The 21,199-nt window shown below is 33.5% G+C and overlaps 4 protein-coding genes across 5 annotated transcripts; 1 reads left to right on the plus strand and 3 right to left on the minus strand.

Annotated features, from left to right (window-relative positions):
- Positions 1-934: 934 nt before the first annotated feature.
- Positions 935-3,304, minus strand: LOC106778761 (homeobox-leucine zipper protein ATHB-13). The gene is made up of 3 exons (XM_014666749.2): positions 2,795-3,304; positions 2,122-2,510; positions 935-1,678 (listed from the first exon to the last, which is right to left on the minus strand). The coding sequence occupies exons 1-3, from the start codon at positions 2,931-2,933 to the stop codon at positions 1,253-1,255; spliced, it is 954 nt and encodes a 317-aa protein (XP_014522235.1). The 5' UTR covers positions 2,934-3,304; the 3' UTR covers positions 935-1,252.
- A 1,590-nt stretch (positions 3,305-4,894) lies between these two features.
- LOC106778753 (mitochondrial outer membrane protein porin 1) lies at positions 4,895-7,558 on the minus strand. 2 transcript variants are annotated; one of them, XR_001377104.2, is made up of 6 exons: positions 7,252-7,558; positions 7,079-7,165; positions 6,853-6,911; positions 6,509-6,738; positions 5,707-6,086; positions 4,895-5,509 (listed from the first exon to the last, which is right to left on the minus strand). XR_001377104.2 is itself a non-coding variant. In XM_014666738.2 (5 exons), the coding sequence occupies exons 1-5, from the start codon at positions 7,298-7,300 to the stop codon at positions 5,774-5,776; spliced, it is 738 nt and encodes a 245-aa protein (XP_014522224.1). In that variant the 5' UTR covers positions 7,301-7,558; the 3' UTR covers positions 5,517-5,773. The 2 variants fall into 2 exon arrangements, 1 of the variants encoding a protein (XP_014522224.1); XM_014666738.2 differs by lacking the exon at positions 4,895-5,509 and having other exon boundaries at positions 5,517-6,086.
- Positions 7,559-14,230: 6,672 nt separating this feature from the next.
- On the minus strand, positions 14,231-15,221 carry LOC106778751. The gene is made up of 2 exons (XM_014666736.2): positions 15,019-15,221; positions 14,231-14,868 (listed from the first exon to the last, which is right to left on the minus strand). The coding sequence occupies exons 1-2, from the start codon at positions 15,158-15,160 to the stop codon at positions 14,336-14,338; spliced, it is 675 nt and encodes a 224-aa protein (XP_014522222.1). The 5' UTR covers positions 15,161-15,221; the 3' UTR covers positions 14,231-14,335.
- Positions 15,222-17,477: 2,256 nt separating this feature from the next.
- On the plus strand, positions 17,478-19,486 carry LOC106778745 (probable pectate lyase P59). The gene is made up of 4 exons (XM_022776305.1): positions 17,478-17,762; positions 17,864-18,509; positions 18,648-18,890; positions 19,014-19,486. Exons 1-4 carry the CDS (start codon positions 17,569-17,571, stop codon positions 19,227-19,229), a joined length of 1,299 nt encoding a protein of 432 aa, XP_022632026.1. The 5' UTR covers positions 17,478-17,568; the 3' UTR covers positions 19,230-19,486.
- The last annotated feature ends 1,713 nt before the right edge of the window (positions 19,487-21,199 follow it).

A 21,199-nucleotide genomic window follows, 5' to 3' on the forward strand; every position in this document is an offset into this window, starting at 1 on the left:
TAAATAATTTAACAAAAAAAACTGTCGATGATATTAATAAACAATAACATGAACAAGTATCTTCAACCAAAGAAAAACCACATCACATCAGAATAAAGGTCAGCATTATTTTATATATATCAAAATATAGTATAGTATGTGATTATATTAAACTTGATTGGTAAAAATATTATACAATCTCTTCTAACTTTTTGGAATATTTATCGCTACGGGTAATAATTTTAGCGTTATACGAGTAAACAATTAAGGAATTTTCTGTACGTCAAATAATGGAGGAGTATTAGGAATATTTACTAAAAACATAGGAAAATGCAAAAATGTAATCTACTTTTAATCTAAAAAGAACTATTTTGTTTAATTTGTTTGCATTCGATTACACACATTCCTATTATATGCTTACTAATGTGTAAAACACAGTTTTTGTTTTCTTATGAGGTCTTGTATGCAACGACAAGTTATTATCTCTCTCTTGCATAGGTCTTTGAAATCACTTGTGAAAAAAAGCATTCATTTATTGATTACTTCCAAAGGAAACAACAAAGTGGTGGATCCCCACACTCAAAAATATCATTCTCCTCTCTCTCTACCACAAATCTCATACATGTAACTGCAAAACTTTTTTCTCAAAAGTCCGTGGTTCTCCTTAATTTGTTGGAAGCCACTACTATGATTGTTGCCAATTCAGTGAAAGTGACCTTCAGAGGAGAAAGAATGAGCATAGTCTGCTCACAAAAATACCCTCAAACTTAAGAAAGTGATCCTTCAAAGAGTTTTGTCAACTTCCTCGTGCAAGCTTTTGCCACCCATTCAAATTTCAAACAACATGGACCCATCATCCAAGTGAACTGAGGAATCAACCAAGTGCTAGAGGTCCTCCACTCCACCAATTAAATGTCAACAACAATAGAATAGAATCATCATAACTGGCCTCAAATGGAAAACATAAACTCTATGTTAATTATTATTCATCTAACTTCCTATGTAAATTCATTACCTCAAATGAAACTCAGACCTACATCCTCAACAACAAGACATTATTAATTAATTACATTTGATCCAAAAGTTACATTGCAAAGTAAAAAAGAACTGGCAAGAAACCACGGTTCTGGACCAGCATAGTGCCATTTTTCTTTGGCTTATTATTCACTCACTCACTCACTCACCCATGTCTACCACATCATCTCATTTCTTGACAGAAGAACCTGTGAGAGTCCACGGTAGATGCATGATGTGTGTTACTACAACAGAAAATTCAGTAAGACCAAGACCAGATGGCTTGATCTTCTTCCTCGGGAAATCCAAAATGACATGAATTATGAGGTTGATCCGAATAACCAACATCTTCAAGTTTGGGAAACATGTAATGAGGCAAAAGGGTCTTGCTCAGGTTATCTCCTTCATCCTGTGACACATCTGACTGATCAGGTTCAAACACATAAGAAGAGTCACCGGTCTCTAGGAGAGCAGAGTGCACTCCATCAGTGTAACGTGGGCTTTCTGATGAATCAAACATGTCACTCTTTGCTGAACTAATGTCAACTTTGGACCCTTCACCCTCTGAAGCTGAATCAATCATAGACTTCTGCAGCGGCTCCTGAAATCCCTTGGTTTCAGCCCTGTACAAGTTCCCCTCCTCCAGTTTTTCTCTTTCAAACACCTTCTCACTGAGCTTTGCTACCTAATTTGAAAGATCACCATCACAAACATTTTCATGAATCATAAAATGGCGTGTAAGTTAACATCCAAAGTGGTAAATTAATCCTTTTAGACGGACAAAATTATTTATAAATTGACAACTTGATATGGTAAATCTCTGCATTTGGGACAATGAGTCAATGACCCAGCTATGAGATTCTAACCAAGACACCGTGTATTGCTGGTTTAAACAATTTCCCAGCAAACTTACAAACAGATTGCCAACTTGAAGACACACACTTTATCAAATCAACAATTTAACACAAGTTACTACTTTCAAGAGCCAAATTGTATGCTAACCAAAAGGTTGGCATTCTGTAATTCAACAAGTGGAATGAACTTCAATTAAGTTACTACTGTCAAGAGCTAAATTATGCATCGACTTTGGCATTCTAGAATTCAGCAAGTAGCATCAACTGAACTCACCTCAGCTTGGAGCTTATCCTTTTCCCTGAGAAGATCATCATAGCTGGCCTTGAGATCATTATAGCATGCGTGCAGGGAATCATAATCCTTCTCCATCTGCTTCGTCTTCCACCGCGCCCGGCGGTTCTGAAACCAAATGGCCACCTGCCGCGGCTGCAACCCGAGTTCTTTAGCTAGCCGAATCTTCCTCTCGGGTTCGAGCTTATTCTCCTCATCAAAGCTCTTCTCAAGAAACTGCACTTGCTCAACGGAAAGCCTGCGTTTTTTCTCAGGCTGATGGAAGTATTCGTCTGTGTCCTCATCCCCATTATCATCGTAAGGCAGGAAGAACGACTCTTTGCACCCTTTCCCCCCTTGAACACCTCCAAAGCTCACTATAGATCTTGAACCTGAACAAACAACACCACCACAAAAGACCATTACCCACGTATAAAAAATGACAATTTAGACAACTAAGAGTCCTATTCCATCTCCACCCATGTTTGTAAATTATTGTAGGATGCTTGACCAACTCAATCACAACTTGGGCAAGTGCAAGTTGTAGTTTTTATTCATGAATGTTTGTTAAGATTGTAAAAGAGTTGATTTTTATCGCCTAAATTAATGTGTAAGCTAGGGCTGCCTGTGTTACAAGCCTTTATACTGTAATAGAGAAGAGAGAAAAGGAAGGTACCGAGAAAAGGGGAAGAAGAAGAAGAAGAAGAAGAAGAGTGGAAAATGGAATCGAGAGGCTGAGAGGCGGAAGCAGGTGTTTGGTTGGGAAGTAAAGTGGTTAAACTTGAAGCAGCGGAAAAGACAGTCCCACCCACCATGTTGGATCCTCAGAGGAAGACCATGGGTGTGGTCAACGGTGTTGAAATACGTGGATGAAGTAAAACTGTAAAAATCTAAGGCTTGTGGCGGAAGAAGCTGGTGATGATGATGGCGGTGATGTATGAGGTGTGGGAACAGCGACAGCATACACCCATCACTGAGACTCTCAAAAGATGGGGAATTGAAAAACAAGAAAAAAAAGTGATATTGGAAGAGAGTGGAAGGGGAAAGGAGGTAGGAAGGTGCAGAAAGAGAGAGATTGGTTCTGTTGGGGTTCCTGGAAGAGGAGGGAATCGTGGGTTTATACGAGGCACACGGAGCAAGACAGGGATGACGACGATGTTGCTTTACGATGATGCCCTTGTGCAATTAACCTTAATCATTTTGCTTGATCCTGTGCTCATTTTGCTTGATCCTGTGCAACGGGCAACGCATGTGGGAGATCCTAACATCCTTTTAAAAGTCTTTTGCTTTAGTTTCTGTGAAATCATTAATTTCATATTCATTTTACAAGGTTTAAATTTTTGTTTTGTTTTCATTCTAAAAGATTTTAATTTTCATAGTCACCTTGTAATTTTTTAATGTTTGTAACCTCGTAAATATTTTGAGAATTTAAATATATTTATTAAGCTAATTATGTAATATATGAATAATTTGTACTTGAGATGTTAAATTAACTTAATTATTTTATTTAATATTTAATTGAATTTCAAGTCTTTAAAAATTTTGAATATTTTTAGTTGAATTTTATTAAATATTTTTTGTTTTATTGAATATTCAAAAATTATATATATATTATGGACTCTAATTTCAATTTATTATGTTTTTAAAATAATATTTTATGGATATCCAAATGTTTAATTCTGAATTCATTGACTATGATAGATAAAGATGGATAACCTATTTTATCAATTTTACAACATATTAGGAAATTAGAATAGTTTCTAGACTTTATTTTTTATTTTAATTTTACTTTGTATGTTATATTTTTTTTAATATTTTTCACTTCATTTTATTTTAATTTTCATATTAGGATATTAGAATAGTTTCTAGGTTTCCTTGTTTCTGTTTTCTTATTCTATTTTTGTTTCTTTTTTTCTTTTAGGATCAAAGAGTAATATTTGACATGTCTTTTGTTTTGTTAGATATATTAATAGATTTACAAGTTTATGTACTCATGAAATAATGTGAGTACAAAAAATAAGAATAAGCTACTTCTAACCTCAATACCAAGAGTTTATGTACCCATGTTCTCATGTTTATCTTCTTACTTAGAGTCATATATATAAATATATGAATGAGGTCTTATATTTTTTTAAATTTAGTTATATATTTGTATTTTATGTAGATTGAAATGATTATGTATGTATTATCCTCTCTTATGTCTCTTGATTACTGTTGTAGTTTTCTTTTCATACCTAAAACATCCATATATATTGAGCACAAATGTAATAAACACAATCCCTACCATAATTTGAAGTTTTTATACTTAACCCTACCCATCTTTATTGTACAACCCTCAAACATATTACTGGACTCATACAACCCTCAAACCTTTGTGATTTTATATGTTAACCATGATTCCATATCATCCAAACAATTGCCACCCATATACATCTCCATATCTTGTTTCTTTGATATTATTTTGTAGTAACTTATATGCATGTTTAATAGTATACTTCAGTGATTCATCGCCTTTCCAATGACCTTATGTAGCACTCTTTTAAGTTTAATGGATAAGGCTTTTGCTATTATCTTGTACCTACAACCAACTAAGGATATGGACTTGTACTCATCTAGCCCCTTAGGAATATTCCTGTTCTTTGAAAACACTTTGCAGCCTTTATCATGTCTTTACATACTGGAGGATGTATGTCTGTGTACAATTACCAACACATACCTTTAGAATCAGTTAATGTACCTGGTACAACTTCATACAACTGCATGAGATGTCCTTGACACAGTCCTTGTCACTCTATTTTTACACTTCGAAAGAAATTGGTACTTCCTCCAAGTCTTCAGCTGCTTTCATTTCCCTTTACCAAGTTCGGTTAGTGATTATATAGCTACCCATTTCATAATGGACTTTTTCTAGGTTATAATCAGTAGTTTCTACTCCACCTTGTAAAAGCTATGTGAGCATGACAAGGTTGTCTTTCAAAGCATAATGTGTTCAGTGGCCTTGTTTAATTAGACAATCCATTTGCCACTATCACTGTGAATAGAAGCATTCTAAAATGTGAATGATACAGATCCAAGTTCTCATTATCATTGCAGCTACAATTTTGAGCAACAGGAAATTAATTGACCTTTCAAACAACACATCACAGCTCTTCATGCTGATTATTACTTGAAGTTTTGTTGACACATTTTCCCTGCAGGGAATAGTATGGTTTGGATGCTTTACATATAAATGATCATTGTTTACTAAGTAAACATAGCTCTACTTCTCTCTATGAACAATTAGTTCTCCAAAACCAAATCAAGCATAGAAATATATGTTGCTTCTACCACTTCATCTTGACCAGCAAAGGAGAAATTAACTCTTGCAGAATGGATTTTGTTCGAGAGTTACCTACACGAGAAACACAATTCAATTTGAATTTTCACTAGTACAAATCTCTGATACATAGATATCTAATAAAACTGTGTATGGCTTCTTTTCAGACTTCAAAAACATTACTCACAAAACACTAAATAAGGATATGATACACTTGTCCAATGTTGAACAAAATGGACGGTGCAAAACAAAATTTTCATGCAGTTTACAACCTCTTTTGGACGTCTTCATGATTTCTCGTTGCCTGTTTCCACATGAAGAGCTTTTCTTCTTGAAAAACTATTTTATAGCCATGTAGACTCCAACCTTGGGACACTTTTCTTTGTCTTTCTCATTCAAATTGACCTCTCCTGCCACAGTTATGGAAAACTTCCTTCCGAACTTCTGTTGAATAAGAGCGCCTACCCTGCCATTGTTGCTGAGTCGAGCCTTCAACAATGTCCAAGGAAACAATGCATGCTGAGCACCAATCGTTACACCAGTAATCTCATCATCTGCAAGGTCATACTTCACCTCTGCTGCAATTGCAGTCTTGGTCAGGGGGTTCACTTCAAAATAGCAGCAACCTTTCAAAGATTGAAAATAGTCATGCCTGCATAATTAGCACCCGCCAAACTTCAGCATGCACAGTCATTTGGTCTGAAGAAAGAAACATAAGAACACTGAGCACAAAACATTAACCCTGCTTAACTCAGTTGTGGACCTGCACATTGCAGAGGTATCTTAAGTTGAATAAGTTGGAAATATTTCACTTGTATTGTTTTGGAGATGATGGAATATCAAGTTTGTGGTGCTCATCTAAATAAATGTAGTGCATACATGTACCTAAAGTAAACACGGAAAGTGGTGTTCTTCATTTGCTTTGCCAAACAAGAAATATTTTAAGGTGTTAATACCAAAGCTACACTTTAACTTTCACAGTTTTAGATGTATTCTTGAGCTAGAGTACTGATCACAAATTTGATGTTACTGTAGATTTTCTGATAAACTTAGCCTCTGTTGAAGGATACTCACAAAGTCACGGAAGCAACAAGGTAGGGACTGTTGAGGCTCAACCCAGTATTGAGACTGTTAGTTGTCCTTGTTGCTGATATGTCATAGGCAAGATTAGCTCCCAGGGAGAGAATTCTGGTTCCTATAAGACCAGAGAGGTTTGCTACAGGGCTATATCCTTTTCCTTCGTCTCCCAATAATCCAATGCTTGCACTAAACCCACTGAATCTACTCAAGTGTCGAAGTTCCAACTGCAACCGAAATCATTTTGATCCCCAAAAGTAGTTAGATGCAATGAAATTGAAGACTAGGTTATTGAAGATGGAATTATTTATGGTATGTAGACCAGTAAAATGTGGTTGTACCTTCCCAGAGTCAGGTATATTACATGCAAAAAGGCCCTTTAGTCCATGCACAAGTTCTTCTACTCCAACACATACACAATGAAAGACAGTGTAGTCAGATACGAAATTCCATAGCTTTTTCAGGTTTGAGATATTCACATTACATCTTTGAGGATGTTTTAAAGAAAAGCCAAGAGGGTTTGAGCTGATATATATATATATATATATATATATATATATATATTACCTTCACAGGAGAGATCTAAATTCCAAGCGAAGAATCTGTAGTTAAAGTGAATTGGTGTTTGTTGACAGTAGTCCTTATGAAGAACATCTGACATGAGTGCAGAGTGAAGATTAATGAAAGATTAAAATGAAAAGAAAAAGTAAAAGAATTAGCAGAAAAGAAGTGTGTAAAACCTCTGGCCTTCTTTCCAATATCAAAATATAAGCCCGGACCCTGGTTCATTTTGCCATGAAGAATGAATACAAGTCAATTATAGTCATTGTTTATTGGGAAGGAAAAGGGTGAAGAGTACGCTTAGCTTCTGCATCAAGCGATGTTTCCTCGTGTGAGAAAGGACAAACATTGGAACACCACATAGCGAAATTTCCATCAATCAAACTGTAACTATCGTTTACAACTGCAGAGAGAAAGGGAATTGAATCTGATTACGTAAGAAATCATCATTGCTTCGATCTTAAGCTCACTTCACTTATTAGGGTTTTGGAAACATTTATTTAACCCAAAATCATTATTCAAGTTCCGTAACTTTCGTCGCATTTAGAATGCTACAAATCCCTCGCATTTTCAAATTTCAAATTTCTCCAAACATGACCTTTTGTTATTGTAATTCATCATATTTGGACCAGTTATTGAGTTCAAGGTATAGAATGTGAATATTTTTTGACAAGGAGCAACTTTTTGAATTTTTCGTTCAACTACTATTCTACAATTTACTTTTCGTAAACTATAAGGGAATTTTCACACCAATTTTTTGACACCATTCTAACACTGCACACGTGTCAAAACGTGGTTGGACGATTTTAAATTAAAAAAAAAACTTTGATTTTTCTCTTCCAAATATGTCCCTATCTCAACTTTTTTTAATTTGAAACACGTGTACAATGTCCAAATGATGTCAAAAATTGGTATGAAAATATCATTTTCCATAAGTTACATGTTCGAGTCATTCATCAAGAAAACAAAAAGAAAAAATGTTTTTTTTTATCAACCAAATAAAAATATTATAATAAAATAAAAGTGACATAGAAAACACCACAAAATAAAAGTGCTATACAAAACACCAAAACAATTAAATTAACTAATAGATAAAAGAAAAAGAAAACAAAATGAAATGAAAATCAAATAAAAAATTACTGTAACAAGTTGATAATAATAAAAATTGACTACTCGTTCGATTAAGTTTTGGACCTAACTTAACCAATTCAACATAATCCAAATTTAATATTTTAAATTTCATTTCGACCATTTAATTTATCATATCATTCAGATGTGGATAATTTCGAATGTAGTTAAATACAGTCAGATTATTCAATTTTAATTTATGTTAGATTAATTAATAAAAAATTTAATGACTAAATTCTAACATATGTAAGGACTGAATGTTTGGAAATTAATAATTCACATAAATATATTGTAAGACCCAAGGTAAATAGCACCATTCTATGTATCAGTTAGTAATAAAATATTTTTGAGTCAAGGTTTATTTTAATATTGTGAGGTTAATTAGAGTATAGTGTATGGTGGTAAATGTTCAGGTACCAGATTTCTTGGTATATATATTATCTCTTTAAGTTAAAAAAAAGGGTAAAATATAGTATAAGAGAAATAAGAATAAGTTAAAAAGATATTGTATGGTATTGTAATTAGTGAATTAAGTTTGGTATAGTGGTATGTGTGACTCTCGCTTATGTATATATTTCCTAAAGGGCACACCTTCAAATCTAGTTAAGAATAAAAGTTTGTTTTAGTTGCCTTACTTTTTTTTTTTAAAGTCAGATATTGGGTCGAAATCTACAAAGTACAAAAAAGAGATGTCCTAAATGTAACAATAAGAGTAAGTGTGTTTTAATTGCTTTATTTTTTTTTTTAAAGTCTGATGTTGGGTCGAAACTTGCGAAGTGCAGAAAAACGACAATTTCTTCTCATTTTCCTTCGATCTTCTCTCTTTTAATCATTCTAAAGTCACGAACCTTAGAGAACATGGTCTGACAAGCGATAACGAGTTCTTGCGAGAGCGAGCGTCGAGAGATAAACACGGAAAACGAACCTTAATTATTTCTTCTCCAATCTTTTTCTCTCCTTCTCTCTAGTAAAAACCCTAAAACTCGAGAACAGGATAAATTGGGGAGGGGAGGGGAGTGATTGAGAGCATCCCAAGCCTTAAATGTAACAATGAGAGTGAGTGAACAAAAGTGTGTTTTAATTCCTTTGCTTTTTTTTTTTTGAAAGTCTGATGTTGGACCAAAACCTGTGAAGTGCAGAAAAGAGAAAAATTCTTCTCATTTTCCTTTAATCAACCCATGTTCCTCTTCTTCTCTCTTTTAATCGTTCTACACATGAACCCCAGAGGGCATGGTCTAGCAAGGGATAACGAGTTCTTGCGAAAGCGAGGTGCGAACGTCGATAGAAGGACACGGAAAATGAACCTTAATAATTTCTTCTCCAATTTTTTTCTCTCTCTTCCTTCCTAGTTAAACTCTAGAAATCAAGAACAAGGTAAATTAGGGAGCGAGGAGGGGGGGCGTGATTGAGAGCATCCCATGCCCTAAATGTAACCATGAGAGTGAGTGAACAGAAGTGTGTTTTAATTGCTTTGCTTTCTTGAAAGTTTGATGTTGGGCTAAAACCTGCGAAGTGCAGAAAAGAGAAAATTTTTATCGTTTTCCTTCAATCAACACATGTTCCTCTTCTTCTCTCTTTTAATCATTCTAAAGTCACGAACCCTAGAGGGCATGGTTTGACAAGGGATAACGAGTTCTTGCGAGAGTGAGGTGCGAGCGTCGAGAGATAAACATGGAAAACAAACCTTAATTATTTTCTCTCCAATCTTTTTCTCTCTTTCTCCCTAGTTAAACCCTAGAACTCGAGAACAAGGTAAATTAGGGGAGTAGAGGTGAAGGTGTGATTGAGAGCATCTCGTGCCCAAAATGTAACAATGAGAGTGAGTGAACAAAAGTGTGTTTTAATTTCTTTTTTTTTAAAGTCTGATGTTGGGCTGAAACTTGCGAAATGCATAAAAGAGAAAACTTCCTCTCATTTTCCTTCAATCAACCCACATTCCTCTTCTTCTCTCTTTTAATCATTCTAAAGTCACGAACCCTAGAGGGCATTGTATGGCAAGGGATAACAACTTCTTACGAGAGCGAGGTGCAAGCGTCGAGAGATAAACACGGAGAACGAACCTTAATTATTTCTTCTCCAATCTTTTTCTCTCTTTCTCCCTAGTTAAACCCTAGAACTCGAGAACAAGGTAAATTAGGGGAGTAGAGGTGGAGGTGTGATTGAGAGCATCCCGTGCCTAAAATGTAACAATGAGAGTGAGTGAACAAAAGTGTGTTTTAATTGCTTTTTTTTAAAGTATGATGTGAGGCTGAAACTTGCGAAGTGCATAAAAGAGAAAACTTCCTCTCATTTTCCTTCAATCAACCCACATTGCTCTTCTTCTCTCTTTTAATCATTCTAAAGTCACGAACCCTAGAGGGCATTGTATGGCAAGGGATAACNANTTCTTNCGAGAGNNAGGTGCNAGNGTCGAGAGATAAACANGGANAACNAACCTTAATTATTTNNTCTCCAATCTTTTTCTCTCTTTCTCCCTAGTTAAACCCTAGAACTCGAGAACAAGGTAAATTGGGGAGGGTTGGGGAGGGGGGGGTGGAGGGGTTGAAGGCTATTTGAAAATGGAAGGTTAGCATCTATATGTAATTCTTGTAGGATATTATGCTTAAATCTGCTTTAATTTTTTTTTGTAATGAAAAGCAAGGAATGGATGTTTGACATTATGGATTGTCTTGCAATAATTTGTATGTTATATTGTATTGATTAAATGCTAAATTGTTGGAATGTGTACGTTAATTATGTGTTATGGCAAAAATGCTATCTCGTTTTAGCTTACAAGATGTGTTAGACTTTATGCTGCAGTTTTACAACTTGGTTGGTGCAATGTGACTGTTTAAATGGATATATGCCCAGGAACTGTGATGAAATTTTTTTTGGTCAGTAATACTGTTGTAAAATCTGTAATGAGCTTGTTGAATAGGTTTAGATGAAGCTATTTTGTTGGTTTATAGTTGTCCAGGTTGATGTGATGATGTATTTCATTCATGAGTTAATTGAATGTGTGCATGTGATGTTACTTGATTGAATGAGGGTTGTCCAGATTTTTTGTGAGTGTATTGTCTATGAGTACCAATGGGTATTACTCAATTAGGATGAGTTTGGGCCTGAATAGGAAATAAACATATTTGTGTAAGCCAGCTGTGAGTAGTGAAATAATCGGAGAGTTACTCTTGGCTTTTCAAGAGTAAGGTGGTGGTCTAAGAATTAGTAGGAATTACCCTTAAGATCAGGGCCTCTATTTCTTCTTTGTGTGTGGGACTACTCAACTAATATGGCTACAAGAGTGGGATATGTGATTCTGGGGTTGAAACTCAAGGGATGAGATGCTGATGAAATTGATTTCTATGACAACCATCTAAAATTAGTGTGAATGTCACGTGGTACTAAACATGGGGTATGGTAGTGGTTATGTCATTGGGTATGTCTTCTTGCCATACATCTTTTATTTGGAGTTGTACCTTTCCTCTTTTGAGGGGTAGAAAGGTAGTCACCTTTCCTCTTCCGTGAGAGTAGAAAGGTGAATCTCTTCGTCTTTAAGAGGCGGTGGAAGAGATGGGTCTTTTAATCCATGTGGTGCAGTAGAAGAGACTGAGATTCGAGTGTTGCCCTTTCCTCTTTCAAGAAGGTAGAAAGGGACAAATGTATTGCCCGTAAGGTTCCGACTCATATTGAGTTTAGAGTTGATGTGAACAGCTTGAGAAACAGGGGAGATAGGTCTAAAGTTGCGGTGGAGGAGCACTCAAATTGTTCTGTTTTGGTAAACAAGGTGTGGAAAAGATTGGAAGAAGACATACGTTTATGGAGATGGTTAGTATCGGCATGAGTTGGTTTCAATTGAAATGTTGTGTGGAACTAACAAGTTGGTCATGGTTTCTTATAAGGGGATGTATGGTTGCTAATGTATTTCTTGTCATAGTCTTACTATGTGATGGTACTATTTGATGTGATGGGATTTTGGTAAGGACATAACATCTGAGATATAAGTGTAAGTGTTGTATTGGTGTTTTGAGGTTGATTTTGTTAGCTCACTCATACTTGGTTGTGTTTGTGTTTGTTTATGGCAATGATAATATAACGTGTGTTATATGGGAGCAAATAGGTATGTAGATACTTCTGAAGCTATATAATTGACGAGAAATGGGATCTTCTAAGGAAGTTTTATAAAAAGTTACTTAAATAACGTTTTATATTGTGTTTATATATTGTAAAAGTCACTACCATCCCAAAACAAAAGTTGAGATGAATTGTCTAACACAAATAAAATTTGTCGAACAACTTGCATACTTATGTAATTATTAAAAATGTGCACAAAAGAAATAATTTAACTATTAATTATCAGACAAACATTTTAAATGATAGATCAACATTAATTCAATGACTTTGCATATGCAAGTAACCAAATGTGTCATAACTTTTTTTAAGAGACTATAGCAGTAATGGATCTTTTGAGGGGATTTATCAAAGATATTTAACAACAATGGTATCCAAGTTACATCCTTAAAAAAGATAACATTAATATTTTTATTTTTTTTAAGAATACACGTATATCAGTTTTATATTTAGAATATTATTACAATAACGTGTTTCCAAATGTATACTCTACGATATCTCATCATAATCTTGTCATTAATCTATTTGCTTGATTATGGCCTAGGATCTCTCTTGTAATAGTTATATATAGTCCTTTTTATGCTAATGTAAACAACACGAAATTACTTTCTTTCATTTTTAATAAAAAAGAACCTTTCCAAGGTAAGAAACAAGTACTCATGGAAACTAATTAATCAATTAAGTTCTATTAAGATTAAATATGAGTACAAGAAACTCACATAAAAAATACAAAAAAATGTCTACAATCAGTCAATACATCAAAACGATAATATTTTCAAATTTGAAGAAGAAAGAAAAACAAACTCTTAAATAGAGCAACAATTACTTGAACCTAAAAATACTTCAAATCAATAATACTAAACTAAATATACTCCAACACCAGAGTGACATCAAAGCTCTAAATTGGAATTATATTTATTTGTTTGAATGATAGAGACCAATACAATTATATAATGAAATCACTTAAAAGAGTTTAAGAGTGTCTAAAAATTTCAAACTAGTCAAATTCATTTATTTTTAACCTAAGTGGAAATGGATATTTTATGTCTAAGAGAGTTTGTAAAAATCCCAACTTTAGAAGAGAAAAAGGAAAAATAAAATTTGTTGGCATATCTATTGAGTCACCTAATAAAATTGTAATTCACTCTATATTAACTATTTGATTGAACTTAAATTTTGACATCAAGTTTGTGACATATGATTTTTCATTTTGATCATTGTGATAGTCAATTAGAGATCTATTATTTGAGAAATCATTCTCATATTGTTGTTCTATTTTTATGTTTATCTTTTTTTTTTTTTTGTTTTTCAAATTTAAAAGCATTATTGTTTTGATATATTGACTAATTATATGTACTTGTTTACGCTTTTGATTTAATTCTCTTTATACTTTTGATTTAATTCTCTTGTACCTATACTTGATATTAGGGTTTTACTTCTCATACTGAGAGAATTTTTTATTTTAAAAATATTGGTGTTCTTTTTTAAAATTATTGGTATCAATTTTTATTGTTGCTCTTCGTATATTCTTGTAAGTTTGGATGTATTATTTATGTTATATACTTTTGTATTTTTAGTTGTTGGATTGTTCTCTCCATCAATAATGAATATTGTACAATCTCAAAAATATAAATTCTAATAAAAAGTCATCCTAAATTGAATTAAGCTTGAATGTTTTTAAGATTTTTAAAAGTTTTGAAAATATATATTAAAAATATAAGAGATATATTATATAAAGAAGTTTGTTATTTTATTTTATTCATGCACTTTGTATCTATGATAAAATATTAAATATTTAAAATACCTCAATTTTGATTTCCTAAATTTAAATAATAACTAAATATACTTTTATTTTAAAATAAGATTTTTTGTAAAAATTAATTTAAATAAAAAATATTAAATAAATATAATCAACACGTATAATTATATAAAAAAAAGTATAAAATACAGGCATTATTGATTATAATATATCAACATGATAACACATATTCTTTCTTGTGTATATAGATTAGGGTTTAGGAACTTGACTTATGGTTCATTCCATGAATGGAACTTATGAGAAACATACAAACCAAAGGTAAAAGCGACAATAGCAGCTGTAACAACTCCCTTGTTTCTCATCAGAACCTCCATTGCAGTTCTTGATATGTGTTTTTTCTCCCTCTTCCTTGTTATGCTCTGAGAATAATCATCCATGTTATGTCTTCTTTCTTCATTCTCGCTGTTCTCATGGTGTGGAGTGTCATATCTGCGAGCAACGTAATCGTTGTTAACAGCATCGTGTTCCTCAGTTTCAGTTTCTTCTGCCCTTTCAAAATGGGCATTTGAAGCTTTCTGGATGCCATTTTCTCTGTGCTCTTGTGAAGCTCGCTTGGGAACGTGCACGTGAAGGATTTCACTATCAAAGTTTCCGGATATGTTCTCCAAGTCTGCATCTGCTGGCACTGCAAATTTCAGCTCAAAGTAAACACGTTGCTGTTCATTTGTATACCTTTCGCCTTTCACAATTATCCGGCCACCGGAGCTATCAACTTGAAGACTCACCTCCTCCTTCTTGAAGTCTGAAATAAGATCCCAAATGCAATTTCTAACATACATACCATCATATAATATATAAAAAGATATATGTTAATTTGTTAGTAATTTAGTAAATGTATGTATCTAATTAGAAAGTTGAGGCAATATAAAATGATTATGAGTTGTTTGAATACCAGGAAGATCTACGAGAAGAAAATGGCCTGAATGATCTTCTGTCCATCCTGAATTAGGTACGATCTCTTCAACCTCTGGTGCTTGAGATGATGAATTTGTTCCAATCCGTCTTGAGCTTCTTCTACTTGTTTCAGTGGCCATTGAGAATGAGTTTAAAACTTCAAATTCCAATGATGTTTGTGTCTCAAAGATGTGACAGCGATTGATAATTTGTTGGAAAGCCAGAGGAAGGTAAATGTTCTTATACGATTATTTGCAATTCCCTGATATTACGAACTTGGATGGCTTGCTTCCATGCTTTAACATTATTATTCCATGCTTCTGCCGCCAGACATTGTAATATAACCTTATAAGTAGGTATTCTTACTATGCAAAAGCAATACCTTGCTTCGTTTATTATAACTCATAATATTTAATGTTCAATCCAATTTTACATTTCCAATAAACATCTTTTTTAAGAATATAAGGTGAGTTACAAGTTTTAAATTCAATAAAAATAAGTACATAAACAAGACTTACAAAATTATATTATCGTAAAATCTTCAATGGAGATTAATATCTTAGTTTTTATATAAATTTGTTCACTTAATATTGAATTATTATGTAAATTTATTCCTAACCTGATGAATCTCTTTTATATGTCTCTAGTAAAAATACCTACATTAAAATATATAAGTTCAGACATTAATTTATACGGCATATTTAAATGATTTGTTTTTGTATTTTAAGATTATATATATATATATATATATATATATATATATATATATATTATAATAGGTGATAAAATAAAATATAAGAAATATTGGTAATAATAAAATAAATAGTATGTCCTGTAGGATAATTTATTATTTTTTAAAATTGTTTTTGAATGACAAAATATGAACTTACCTTTTTCTCCTCAATGTAAATGATCATGATCAATACTGTTAATATTTAAAAAGTGGCCAAAATACAATAATGGTACAATTTTTCACAAATTATCAAAATAGAAAATTTTTTAAAATTTTATAAACGTAGATAAGTTGTGTTCAATTTAATACGACTTCATTTTAAAAAATCATATTAATTTGACATGACTTTTACACACTAAAGTAAAGTTGTGCTTGTATACTATGGGAATGTAAAACATTATAGATTTAAAAAAGTTATATATTATAATATAAGCTAAAATCATGTAAAAGTGATATGTTGTTTAATATTATAATATGCATGTAAGTTATGTATATATATTATATTATTATATGTTGAAGTAATGTATAGCGATGACCAAAAATCTACACCAGCAAATATCTCCAAATATTTAATATTTGTGGATAAAAAATACTCGAGAATAGTTGGTTAGCGAATAATTTAATATCCACTTATTATTAAAAGGTCGGATCGGGTTTGGGTCTCAAGTATAATTTTTTATAAATCTTTTTGTAGTATAAAAATACATCATAAAATTATATAGAATTTTATGACAAGTATTCGTATCTTAATTAAATTTCTAAAAATATGGAAAAAGAAGTAAGAAAATTACTAAAAGAAATAAAAAGGTGGTTATTTTTTTTTTGAAAATATTTGTGAGTCTAATCATTTCACATATTGCCTACATATATTTTTAATCCTTCTTCTCTTTTCCACTTAAAATTTGTATTTTTCCTTTCTTCTCCTTGTCTTTTTTTCATTTGACTGTGTTAATGATGGTTTGGAGGCAATGAATATCGTAGATGGAGATGGAGGTCGAGGTTAATTTGAGAATTAGAAAGTGATGGTAGTTTATTTTCTCGCATTATGCTTTCTTTTTTTGAGTGATGGTTATAAAGAAAAAAACAAGAATTTGGATAAAATCGTAAATATTTATCACATTGTATAAAATAAAGTTTGAAAAAATATATATTTTAATAAATGAATCGAAGAAATAAAGATCTTTATTAGAAATTATTTTAAAGATGTGAATACATCTTCACGAAGGACAATAGGGAAAGCAGATATTACAAGGGAAAAGTGTAGTTATCAGATTATTCAAACACCTGAGCATTTAAAAATAATCAATTCTAAACATTTAATAGAAATCTAAATTCTTCTGGTGTCCACATAATAATTATTAGCATGATTACTTCAATGATCTTTTAACATAATTTAATTACCAATGTATCATCTATTTTCATTTTAAAAGATCAAGGTTTGTTTAGAGCTAACTTTATCATTCTTTTGCTAAAATATCCCAAAAATTAGACAAAGAAAGCATAACCTAAAAACAAGCTTTGAGGGAAAGGCTATCCTCTTTCCTCGAACAGGCTTAAAATTTTCGTATCTATTTATATAATTCGAAGGTTTTAATATATCTATATAAGAGGCTACAATCACCAGCGAATATATAGCAGATATACCGAAATCAACTCACACACAAGGATATAGCATCCAAGTATATCTCTTACACCATTTTTATCGGTTCTACCACAAACTACGGAAACTTAAAATGCTATAAAACTATAAGGTTGCAAAGAACACAACAAAACATAAGCTTGTCAAACATCTTCAAGAAAAAGAAACATACAGTTATGGAACCTACCAAGTTCAGTTTGCTCTTCTTTTACGTGATTTTTCTTGCAATACTCCCCACCCTTAAGGCTAACATAGGTGACATGGACCATGTCTGGCATAGGCGAATGAAGGAAGCAAGGGAAGCTGCAAAAAAGGCATACAAGCCAAACCCCATGAAAGTTACCGCTGAATTCAATACAAAAGTCATGAGGTAAATGTTGCCAAAATATCTTAATCTTTAATTATCTCTTTCTCCTTCTTCAGTGCAATAGATGAATATGAAAACTAAGAGAAAAACGTATGGCTTCACAGAGCGTTGAAAGGCTCCAACAGCACGAGAAGGGACTTGAGCGATAGTAAATGCAAGCCGGCAAACCCAATTGACCAATGTTGGAGATGTGACCTAAATTGGGATAAAAACCGAAAGAAGCTTGCAGATTGTGTAATGGGGTTTGCCCACGGCACAACCGGAGGCAAAGATGGGAAAATCTACGTGGTAAACGACAATTCCGACGACGACCTAGTGGACCCTAAACAAGGAACATTGAGATATGCGGTTACTCGGCCAGAGCCACTGTGGATCACTTTTTCGAAAAGCATGAACATTAAGCTGAAAGGAGAGCTTCTGATAACGTCGAACAAGACCATCGATGCACGTGGTGCCAATGTGCACATTAAAGATGGTGCCCAGATAACGATCCAGTACGTGAACAACGTTATCATTCACGGATTGCACATCCACGACATTAAGCCAGTTAAAGGTGGACTTATAAGGGATTCCATCACCCACTACGGCGTTCGCGCCACCAGTGACGGCGACGGGATTTCCGTCTTTGGATCCACACATGTTTGGCTTGATCATCTTTCCATGACCAATTGCGCTGATGGCCTCATCGATGTCGTTAGTGCGTCAACTGCCGTTACCATCTCCAACTGCCATTTTGTCAAACACAACGACGTAACTTACTTCTATCTCTTCAAACATTTCTTTCATATGCATGCATGCATGCATGCTTCTAGTATTGGTACTTTTCTTGTTCTTCTTTTTGTGGCATGAATTAACGTTGTTCATTTCGTTTGTGTTGTGGCTTTTCAGGTTTTGTTATTCGGCGCCACTGATAGCTTCTCAGGAGATAAAGTGATGCAGGTGACTTTGGCTTTTAACCATTTCGGCAAAGGATTGGTTCAGAGAATGCCGAGGTGCAGATGGGGCTTCTTTCATATTGTTAACAACGACTACACTCACTGGCTAATGTACGCCGTAGGTGGCAGCCAGCAACCCACCATCATCAGCCAGGGTAACCGTTTTGTCGCTCCGGAAGACAGAAATGCAAAAGAAGTATGCAATGTTACATTACATGTTCATGCAACAAACTTTCAAAGGAAACCCTACACATTTTTTTTCGTTTCTTTGAATTTATATGCATTAACAAGGTTGTGTTGTGGTACATGATATACACAGGTGACAAAAAGGACCGAGACAAGTTCAATTGGGTGGAAGAATTGGAATTGGAGATCGGAGGGTGATTTATTCGTGAATGGAGCCTTCTTCGTGGAGTCAGGGAAAAAGGTTGCACAGCCTCCCAAGACAGACGTGAAAGCACAATCTGCGCAGTCCGTGGCTACTCTGACTAAAGATGCAGGTCCTATAAAATGTGTTCCAAACAAGGCCTGCTGAACTAAACATGGAGCACTGCACGCTCAAAATAGAGAGCTTGCAACACATACAAATATATATTATGTATATAAGAGTCATGTACAGTCAGACCCAACGCGAATGCTTCTGGGTTTTTTAATTTCCTTCTGTCGCTTTGTTCTTCCTTTTCCCGTAGATTGTAATTTTAGGGATGGGAGATGAAGAGAATAGTAGAACTAAGCCAGATTTGTTACGGCATGGGTGAAATTCTCAATCTTGTATAATGATCATGTGTTTACGCCGAGAAGAAAAATAATATTGTTTCTACCTAGCCCAAACATGTCTATTTATACTATATTTATGTATTATAAATAAATATTATTAATTTGGTATGATAGTTATGGTCTATCATTTTATTACTATTTATTATGTTATTATACTCTCCAATTAAGTACTATTTTTGTAAGAGTATAGGCTCATGGTTTATATATTGATTTTATAAATATAATTAATATTTTTCAAAAAATACTCATTTCATAAACATAGACTCTCATTTTAAAATATTTTAACTTTCTGATTTGATCATCAAAGAGTCTTTTTGCAGGTGGATCTATCATATCTTTCTCTCAACATTAAAGAAGTTGTTTCTAAACAAAAGAAGCAATCAAACCACTTTTAAGATCTCGTCATCTCTCCATAAGTTCACGCTCAAGATCCATATAAGAATATTGACACCCAGAGTGTGCCTTGATAAAATTTTAAAAAATATATTTCCTAAATTTTTTAAACAAAATTACAAAATAAAATATAAAATATAATACAAATTAAATTAAATTTAACTCAATAAAAAATAAATTATATATTTTTTTTTTAATTTTTTGCGGATAATTGATACATGCGGATACAGATAGTATGACATTTGCATCCAACAATACTCACTACCCACGGATAATAAATACCCGCAGGTAACAATTATCTGTCGTATTGTCACCCTAATTACCACACTCAACTTTCTCACAAGATGGAGTCTAATCAAATGGTGACCATGCAACATTGATATTGATGCTCATACAAAAACACAAGGCATTAATGCATCATAGGCATGCCATTGCTGAGTTATTTACCTTACAATTTTGCCATATTGATGGTCCCAATGATCTATTATTAGATTTGTCAACTGACATGGAACCGCAACTAGTTATGCTTTTATATACTTATAGAATAGTTTTTTATGTTCCATCTGCATTACCTCCGAGTAGATCTCAGAATCATTCCATTCCTTTAACTGAAGGAGCGGACCCAGTTAAGGTGTATCCTTATCGATACCCAAACAGCAGAAAGGATCAAATAGAAGTTATGATAAATGATATGCTCACAGAAGGGGTCATTCCTCCAAGCATCACTAGTGCAGCGAGGGGCTTTTACCGCGGTTATTTTTCACTATAGGTTGCGGTTTACGAACCGCGGCATATTCAGCCGCGGTAGTAAGTCAGAGACTTTAGGCCGCGGTTACAACCGCGGTATATAAGTTGGGGAATATGCTGCGGTTGTCCAAGGAACCGCTGCCTAAATCCCTTTTTTTTTAAAAAAAAAATGTCCACTATATGCCGCGATTGAACTGCGGTAGAAGACCCAGTTATATGCCGCGGTTCTTGCACTAACCGCGACCTATAATTCTTTTTTAAAAAAAATAAATAAAACGAAACACTATATGCCGCGGTTCAGGTCACAACCGCGACATATTCCCCTGCAGTTTTTTAAAATTGCAGGTCTGTTTTTGTGATATCCACTACCACAAAAACAGACCTGCATATAAAAACATGTACACAAATTCAATTTCAACAGAACAAACACATGTTCAAATGTATTTCAACATCAAATAAAGTACAAAGTCTAAGAAAATACAATCTAATCAAATGCAATGTTTAAATCTAAGACCTATTGTATAATCTAATTATAGACTTCGCAGCAGCGTTCCTAATGAATAATAGTGGCTTCTCAGGAACTGGTGT

Source organism: Vigna radiata, unplaced genomic scaffold (assembly GCF_000741045.1).
Source record: "Vigna radiata var. radiata cultivar VC1973A unplaced genomic scaffold, Vradiata_ver6 scaffold_349, whole genome shotgun sequence".
Taxonomy (NCBI): Eukaryota; Viridiplantae; Streptophyta; class Magnoliopsida; order Fabales; family Fabaceae; genus Vigna; species Vigna radiata.

Bases quoted from the DNA above. Each gene is read 5' to 3' on its own strand.
- LOC106778761 (XM_014666749.2), bottom strand. From the start codon at position 2,933: ATGGTGGGTGGGACTGTCTTTTCCGCTGCTTCAAGTTTAACCACTTTA. The intron at 2,511-2,794 runs GTACCTTCCTTT...TTGTTTGTTCAG, and splicing joins TTCTTCTTCCCCTTTTCTCG to GTTCAAGATCTATAGTGAGC. The intron at 1,679-2,121 runs GTGAGTTCAGTT...CTTTCAAATTAG, and splicing joins AGGATAAGCTCCAAGCTGAG to GTAGCAAAGCTCAGTGAGAA.
- LOC106778753 (XM_014666738.2), bottom strand. From the start codon at position 7,300: ATGAACCAGGGTCCGGGCTTATATTTTGATATTGGAAAGAAGGCCAGA. The intron at 6,912-7,078 runs GTAATATATATA...GTGTTGGAGTAG, and splicing joins TTTAGATCTCTCCTGTGAAG to AAGAACTTGTGCATGGACTA. The intron at 6,087-6,508 runs GTGAGTATCCTT...CTAATTATGCAG, and splicing joins CTTGTTGCTTCCGTGACTTT to GCATGACTATTTTCAATCTT.
- LOC106778751 (XM_014666736.2), bottom strand. From the start codon at position 15,160: ATGGCCACTGAAACAAGTAGAAGAAGCTCAAGACGGATTGGAACAAAT. The intron at 14,869-15,018 runs GTATTCAAACAA...ATCTTATTTCAG, and splicing joins TCTTCTCGTAGATCTTCCTG to ACTTCAAGAAGGAGGAGGTG.
- LOC106778745 (XM_022776305.1), top strand. From the start codon at position 17,569: ATGGAACCTACCAAGTTCAGTTTGCTCTTCTTTTACGTGATTTTTCTT. The intron at 17,763-17,863 runs GTAAATGTTGCC...ATGGCTTCACAG, and splicing joins TTCAATACAAAAGTCATGAG to AGCGTTGAAAGGCTCCAACA. The intron at 18,510-18,647 runs GTAACTTACTTC...GTGGCTTTTCAG, and splicing joins ATTTTGTCAAACACAACGAC to GTTTTGTTATTCGGCGCCAC.